At 56.4% G+C, this 7,643-nt stretch overlaps 1 protein-coding gene across 1 annotated transcript; it reads right to left on the bottom strand.

The window, feature by feature from the left end:
• Window positions 1-284: 284 nt before the first annotated feature.
• Window positions 285-2,887, bottom strand: MRPS23 (mitochondrial ribosomal protein S23). The gene is made up of 5 exons (XM_068415732.1): window positions 2,768-2,887; window positions 2,410-2,577; window positions 1,978-2,055; window positions 1,741-1,864; window positions 285-755 (listed from the first exon to the last, which is right to left on the bottom strand). The coding sequence occupies exons 1-5, from the start codon at window positions 2,809-2,811 to the stop codon at window positions 600-602; spliced, it is 570 nt and encodes a 189-aa protein (XP_068271833.1). The 5' UTR covers window positions 2,812-2,887; the 3' UTR covers window positions 285-599.
• Window positions 2,888-7,643: the final 4,756 nt, after the last annotated feature.

Genomic DNA, 7,643 nt, shown 5'->3' with positions numbered 1-7,643 from the left:
ACTAAAAACTGCAGAGGTCCAAGTTATGTGGTGGTGTTACACTTTATCCTATTCTGAATTTAAGCAAACGATGGAGCAGGAAGAGCATATTATTACATTTATATAAATAGCAGCTCTTCTCCATCAGCTATAAAAAGATGACCCTTCAGATGGCTGTTAGAAGGCATCAGGCGAGCGGCATCTGCCATTTCAACAGCAGGACTGTCACAAGGCCTGCACCGTCAAGTGCAAGAAGTTCAGAAACATCTTTACTACTGCAAATACGACACCTCAAGAGACAGGACTTCCAATTTTTAAAGAAAATGTTTAATTTTTCACTTTTATACTCATATTTTCCAACTCACAATTTGAGATAACATTCTTGAAGCTCAAAAAAAAATTATCTCCAATTTTACGAATGGGAAGATGGAAGCACAAGAACGTGTGCCACGTACCCGACCACGGAAGGCACTAGAGCCAGATAAGCGAGGCATGTCCCCCCCTAAGAAAATGTCTCATCACCACCAGGCTGTGGAGGCAGAAATGCTGGCTCTGAGCTGGTGACTGCCACAGCCAGGGCACAGCCTGCAGCCGAGCGCCGCAGGACAATGGCACGGCTGTCAGGAGGGTAAAGGATCTTCCTTCTGCGTTTCTGCCAGCTCTGGCGTCTGCTCCTCCTGATCCTTCTTTTCCTGTAGCTCTTCCAACACAGTCTGAAGCTGCAGGTGTAATACAGGATCCCTGGTTTCAACATCCTGACGATCCTGTTGTATTACCTACAGTTAAAGACACGTGATCACCAAAAAACAGGGTCGTAAAAAGCTTCTGTCGAAGCGTGACTGAAGAGAGCAACAGAAAGCAACAGCCCCAGTTTGTACATCCAAAAAAAGCTGATAGAAAAGTTCTAATTCATGCTTAGATTATTTTTAAGGTACAATACAGTGTCAAGGTATTACCAGGGCAAGAAATTTAAAGTGAGACTGCTGAACTCAAGCTAAAAGATAAAAGAAAGTCAGTGATGCTCTAGAAGCATCTTCCATTTGTTTTTTTTTACCCCATTTTATGTTAAGAGTTATACGACAATTGCCTGAAGTAACGAGGAACTAGACTCCACGTGCCCAGGAGCCATTTCCCCTCTTGTATGTCAGGGAAAACAAAAAGCAGTGGCAGGACACTTTGGACAGTTATTTTCTTACCAAAAAATATAAGTAAACAACCCCCAGACTACAATCCTCTCTTCCAATACCTTTAAAAAACCAAACAACCCAAACAACAGACTGCAAGACTTAGGCAGAAATTTCCAGTTCAGAATCAAGATTAAGCAACAAGAGTGAGAGTGCAGTGGACTATTTCATGATTAAAAAGGGATGGAAAAGTGTGTTCATTATCTTTGAACCAGCAGAGGTTCTACTTTACCCCCTGGTACCTTACAGAGATCACATGTATACAGTAATACATATACATATTTCCAAATGGTTTATATAGACACATCAACTGATGATTTGAAAGCACTGAAGACTTAAATCTTTCACCACCAGAACAAGTACTCCTCTTTTCCACCCCACAAGAAATACCTTAACCTCGGCCAGTCACATACACAACTAAGAGAAGAGTTTACTCTGCACAGCAAAGGCATTTTCTTACGACCATCAGGCACGTGACTGCCTTGCTGAGAATTTAATTCAGACTAACTCAGCACTCAGGGCCTGGCAGTGAAGTTTTCTGAATCCACAGGTAACTCTGTCAATATTTAATACTTACTTTATCTGTTCCTCTTCTCTGTAAAATTACCCCACTTGCTAAAAGCGCTTTTCCTGTTTCTTCAAACAATTTTTCTTCTTCAATTTTTCCTTCTTCTTTCAATTCATTGTATTTTTCAACAAACCTAGATTTCAAGATTGTCCTGTTAGTCTCAAAAAACCCACTTTGCTACACTGACTTAAGAGAAAGGGGACAAGTTTCAGAAACATTTCTAGTTTAATTCTAAATAAATCTTACCTCTGGCAAGTAGATTTGTAGTTTGATTGTGACAGGTCGAAAGGCCTTGGGCCGCTGCCATAAACTCTGTAAAATCTCCTGTTCAAAAGAGAAATGAGTTTAGTTTTTCACACCATCAAAAGGGGGATGTCTTGGAGTAAATAAACAACATCAGAGCCACTTAATTCAGGCTGCAACAAAAAGCGTTCACATAGCTAATGGGAAAAGGAGAAGTAGTTACGTTATACAGAGATATTCCGCGGATACAATCGCGCCGCGCAGCTTCTCCGCGGTATAAACAAGCGGAGAAAACACCGCGGGCAGGGCCCGGTGCCACGGGGCAGCGGTGACCCCTCCGCACGGTGAGCGACACGGGCAGAGGGACGCCGGCGGTGCACGGCGGAGCTCCGGCTCCCCTCGGCGGCCGCCCGCGGAGGGACGGCGGTAACTCACGCTCGCACTTGGTCCTCCTGGTAGAAGATGGGCGGGACGACATCCCGCACCTTGCCGTAGCGCGGCCGCGGCACGCGGTACACGGGCTCCCTCAGCGGGGGGAAGGCAGCGTAGACGTCGAACCACAGCGGCTTCTTGATCACGCCGATGCGGAGCAGGTTCCGGGTCCTACCGGGGGAGAGGAGCGGCGGAGAGGGGGGGCTCAGGGGACGCCCGCACCGCACCGGCCCGGCCCCGCACCGCCCCGGCCCGGCCCGGCCCCGCACCGCCCTCCCGCGGGACCCCGCGCCGCCCGGCTCGCCCTCCCCGCGCCGCCCGGCAGCAGCGGACCCCGCGCACGGCCGGCCGCCCCCCGCACCGGCTGAACACGCTCCCTATCTTCTGCATGCGGTTCCCCGCCATGGCGGAACCGGCGGCCGGGCCTCGCCGCCCCGGCAGCCGCCCGCCCTCCCACCCGGAACCGGAAATAGGCCCCGCTGCCAGGGCACGCAGCCGACAGCCGAAGGAGGAGGGTGGCGCCCAGGGAGCGCCAGCCGATGGCCGAGCGCGGCTCAGCCGGATCGTGCCCCCTCCCCATTTAAAGGGCCAGCGCCGCCGTCCCCCACGGCCCCACCGCGAACACGCGGGGCCGCGGCCCGGTCCCGCCGCCCCGGCTGAGCACCGCAGCCCTCCCGGGACGGCCGCCCCCTGACCAGGGCGCCAGGAAAGCCACAGGTCCCCAGGAGGCCTCTGCTGCCATGCGTGCGCCTGAGGGGGACCAAGGGGCGGCAGCGCGGGGACCCCCCGGGCCGGGCCTTGTCCCCACCGAGCGCTCGGGTCTGTCCCCAGCTGGGGGGGGTCTGCCCAGCGCCCCACCGGGGCCGTGTCAGCTCCCCCGAGCAGCTGGGGAATCTGGTGCCCATCGATGCCGCAGCCGCCACAGCAACCCCAGCCGTCCCCCCCAGCCCAGCCCTGGGGCACACTCACACCACAGGCAGCTCTGAGCATCCATCCATCCATCCATCCCTCCACCCCTCCATCCATCCCTCCATCCATCCATCCCCTGCTTCCACATGGCACCCGCTCCTCCGGGGCCAGCGCAGCCCCAGGGGGTGTGGGGAGTGCAGCAGCGGGGTTTGGGGTCACAGCCCTCCAAGAGGTGCTGTGGGCAGGCAAAAAAGGAAGGGCCGTGCCCAAAAATCCTCCCAGGAATGAGAAGGCACCAGTCGTGCTTCCCTAAAGCCCCCCTGGCCCCAGGGCTGTGAGCGCCTGCAAGCCAAGAGGGTGGATAATCCGCAGCCGCCAAGGCAGCAGCTGTCACCCTGTGACGCTCGCTGGGCGCGTGTCCAGCCTGGCTGCCATCACCGGTGTCCGGTGGAGCCGTTGGGGCTGCCACGCTGCTGGCCTCGGCTGGCTGCTGCGGGTGACCGGGCAGGACAGCTGTCCCGGACGAGGGGCACAGTCCCAAGGAAAGGAGGAGCCGCTGTCCCCCATGCTGGCCGGTCCCAAGAGGAGGGGACACAGCAGAGATTGCCATGTCGTGTTGCCCCTGCGCCTCCTCAGTGAAGTCACTTCTCTCTGTAGGGCAGGAATGATGTCCCCAGAGGCTGGGGCTCATCTTCTCCACCTGTGGCACCTCACGTATGGCCTGTCTGCCGTCCCCTGAGCTGAGCACCGCTGTGTCCTCATGGCAGCCAGGGAGCCTGGGGAACGGTGGTGACACTGAGCTGCAAACCATCACCAGCAGTGGGATACGGGGAGGACCAGTCTTGCCCCGGTCACCTTTTGGCGTTGGGTCTCACCTGGATGGTGAGTGGAATTTGCCCCCGTGGTTTGCAGGAGCCCTGCGCAGGGGTTGCACCATGGCCTGATCCTGCCCTGGGCAGCCCCAGCTCTCCTTGCTGGGCCCAGGAGGTGGCAGCAGACGGTGCTTGGCCAGCACAGAGCCCCAGTCTGGGTATTTTTACCTTGATTTATAAAATCCAGCAGCTACACCCAGGCTATTTGCGTGGCAGCGAGCGGTGCCTCGTCACTAGGTGCAGCCCTTTGCTCGGGAATGAGCTGCTGGGAAAGCGAACGCCTCCCTCCTGCCATCTTCCAGCCCGGGGAAGGAAGGGGCAGGCGATGCCCAGCGCAGGCTGGCAGCCCCCAGGGGCTCGGTGCCAGTCTCAAACACCTCTGGCATTCACCGCCATCCCACCACAGTTTTCAATCCTGGGCTTTTCTCAGCTGCTGGTTTCCTTAAAAAGTGGTTTTGAAAGAAAATCCCCTGCCCCCGTAGGGTGAAAGAATTCAAAAGGGAGTTGCTGGGACCGCTCCAGGGCTGCGTCTGAGCGGCTCAGAGGACTGGGCAGGCCCTGGGCTTTTCAGCTCTTTGAAAAAGCCCTGGCTCCCCCACGCACTCGCGACGGCTTGCTTGGCTGCGGCAGGAAGGCAACAAACGGGGTTTCTCCAGCATTTCGATGCTTTTGACATTTAAGGCAAGAATGCCTTGACTTTTTCCAGCATCTTCTTTCACAGGGAAGGTTTCCAAGCCACACGTGAGGCTGGGGAGCCCTGACCCTGCCAGCAACCGAAAGCTGCTCCCGGACAGCTGGCACAGGGCAAGCAGACTCCGGCCCTGTCCCTGGCAGAGACCCTTCCTCAGGTTTGGCTCCATGTGCTGCTTTTTGAGACTCCAAGGAGTTTCTCACAGAAGTTTTCCTCCTCCAGCCTGTTGCAGGGAACGCAAAAGGAAGGGGACGCCAAGCCCAGCACAGAGCAGGCAGTTCCCTACGGGAGGGATGCTGGAACCAGCCCCTTCGGGAGCGATTCCACCAACACCGTCCAGCTCCGCTTTCTCCAACCTCGCAGACCTGGTGATCCCGCCAGCTTGGCACGGTGTGGAAACGTGCGGGGCCGGAGATGAGTAACACATATTTCAGAAATCATTCATTATAATAACGTATTTCCATTCCACCAGGAGACGATGCGAAGGAGCCAGACTGCCTGCTTGACAGATGCGGAGGAGTTGCTCTGTGGTAACTCATGAAACAGTTTAAAGAAAACTCCCGGCCCCAAGAGGCTTGTTATGTTCAGAAGGAAGCGGGTAAGCCGCAGCATTTTTCCTTTTCTGCTCTTTCCTGAAAGAACAGGGACGGGGCGTCCCCAAAGCATCCTCACCTGCGTCAGGGCTTCCCCTGAGTCCTGGGCTCTCACCGTGAGCTCCCGCTGATCTTCTCTCCTTCTCCCACAACAGGGAGGGGACCTGCTCCAGAACCAAACGTCCTGCAGGAATTGCTCCGGGATGGAGACAGGAGCTCACCAGCCATGGGTCTTCCCGCAGCACTCGCTTCCTCAAGAAAATCATTGGATGCAAATTCAGCACCATCACAGGCAGGAGCCAGGATGGCTCCGGGGCATCTGCAGCCACGAGGGATGTGGCTACAGCAGGCATGAAGGGAAGAAGCACTTCCCTCCACACCCCAATTTCTTTCTTTTTCCCATCTGTAAAGAAATGGCAGGAAAAAGCAAAATACACCCGAGCGTTAAGAGTACAACAGGACTTTATTATATGAATTACTATTAAACATCTTTAAGAAAAAAATCACTTATGGAAATAAAGTCTAAAATAGCAACACTCACAGATGTCACAGATTTGTTTTGTTTTGTCCTTTTAAAACCATTTTGTATAGAAGTGATATAAACATCACTGAGAGTCGTACATTTTTATGTAAGAAATGCGTTTTGGCTTCCAAGCCAGTTTTAGTGGCCCTTCTACTCATTAGACCTGATATTTTTTTTTAAAGGACATAAAAATAATCGTTCTTCATCTCCATTAAAAGGATGCCTGTGCCTCCAAGGTATTTTGAAATGGCTACGGGGTGACATCATTCCGAGAGGCTTTGCCTGGCCTGGGATGTTTCAGGGCGAGTTGTTAGACCGTGTTAGCAAAGACACCCCCAAGCGCGGTGCCCGCTCTCGGTGTGGGACCCTTCGTGGTTGCCGGACCCACCTGGCACAAAACCTTTGCTCCAGGGTGGACAGAGCCATCAGGGGCTTCGCTCCGTCCCCACGGCCCCCGCAGCCCCCCAAGATGCCGTTCCTCTCCTCGTCCTCTCTCAGGGCTGCAGCCCTGCGGGGAGCGGAGGATGCCGGACGCCTCGGGGATGTGCTGGACCAGAGAAAGCGAGAGCAGAGGCAGCCTCCGGGCTCCTCTCCACCACCAAGCTGGCTTAAAAGGTGACCGGGAGGCGACGTGCCAGCCAAGGTGCAGGCAGCGAGAGCAGGACCAGCGGCGTTTCCCCCTGCGTCACTCGCTGCTCTGACGCCGGCGGTTCCAGCGGGACTGACACACTGCAACCGCCCGGGCACGAGTGCCTCGCTGCTCTCCTCCTCCCCGGCCCTCCAGTAACAACCTCCTCGCCTGGGAGAAGCAGAATTTCCTTCCCAAAGAGCCTGAGCTCCTGCCCGACTGCCCCTCGGTGCTTCCTGCCTTCATGGAAACTTCGCAGGAGTTTTAAGCCCTCGGTAGCCGAGAGGCGCTGGAACACGGACAAGCTGATCCAGCTCCAAATTTCCTTCCAAATAAGCAGGGAGCTGCTTTGGAGTGGGAGGGCGGAACGGCAGCCTCCTGCAGACCCCAGAGACAGCGGAGGGGAGGAAAGGAGCCCCTCCTCTCTCCACCACTCTCAGGCTGGGATAAAAGTCCCACCCAGGGACTGAAGGACCTTCTGTTCCCAGTGGCAAAGCTCCAGCTTCACACGCCGCCCCTTGCACCCGCAGACAGGCAGGGGCACGCACCACGCCAGACACCGATCGTACCGCGCACGGTGCAGAGCCGAGCCCCTCCGGCACCCCCCTCCACCCCGAGGCAAGGCCAGTGTGGCTCGGCTCGGCTCTAACCCATCAGCCGGGCTGCCACGACTCAAGGGATGCTCCTCTCGCCTTGCTTCAGAAGGAGCAGACACCAAAGCCAGGATGGTTTCGGTGGGGTGGCCCTTCTGCTGTTTGATTTTAGGAACGCAAAGCTCACCGGGGTCCCGGGGTGCTTCCAGCCCAGTGCATCCTGCCCTTGGCACCCCGGGCTTTGGCCGAGCCCCGGCGCTGCCGGGAGCGCTTTGTGGGTGCTAATGGAAACCCACCCCGACCCTGCAGCCCCAGAGCCCTCGGAGCAGCCCCGGTCCTGGCCAGCGACCAGGGAGGGGGCGAAGCACACGGGTCCCCACCGATCCCCGCCGCGGCTGCAGGTGCCCGGGCTGCGCCGCTCCGGGGGA

Source organism: Nyctibius grandis, chromosome 18 (genome assembly GCF_013368605.1).
Source record: "Nyctibius grandis isolate bNycGra1 chromosome 18, bNycGra1.pri, whole genome shotgun sequence".
NCBI classification, from domain to species: domain Eukaryota; kingdom Metazoa; phylum Chordata; class Aves; order Nyctibiiformes; family Nyctibiidae; genus Nyctibius; species Nyctibius grandis.
This window is presented reverse-complemented; position numbering and strand designations above follow the sequence as displayed.

Excerpts from the sequence above, each read along its gene's own strand:
- MRPS23 (XM_068415732.1), bottom strand. The coding sequence starts at position 2,811 with ATGGCGGGGAACCGCATGCAGAAGATAGGGAGCGTGTTCAGCCG. Across the intron at positions 2,578-2,767 it reads ATAGGGAGCGTGTTCAGCCG|GACCCGGAACCTGCTCCGCA; the intron begins GTGCGGGGGGCG and ends CTCCCCCGGTAG. Across the intron at positions 756-1,740 it reads AGAGAAGAGGAACAGATAAA|GTAATACAACAGGATCGTCA; the intron begins GTAAGTATTAAA and ends CTTTAACTGTAG.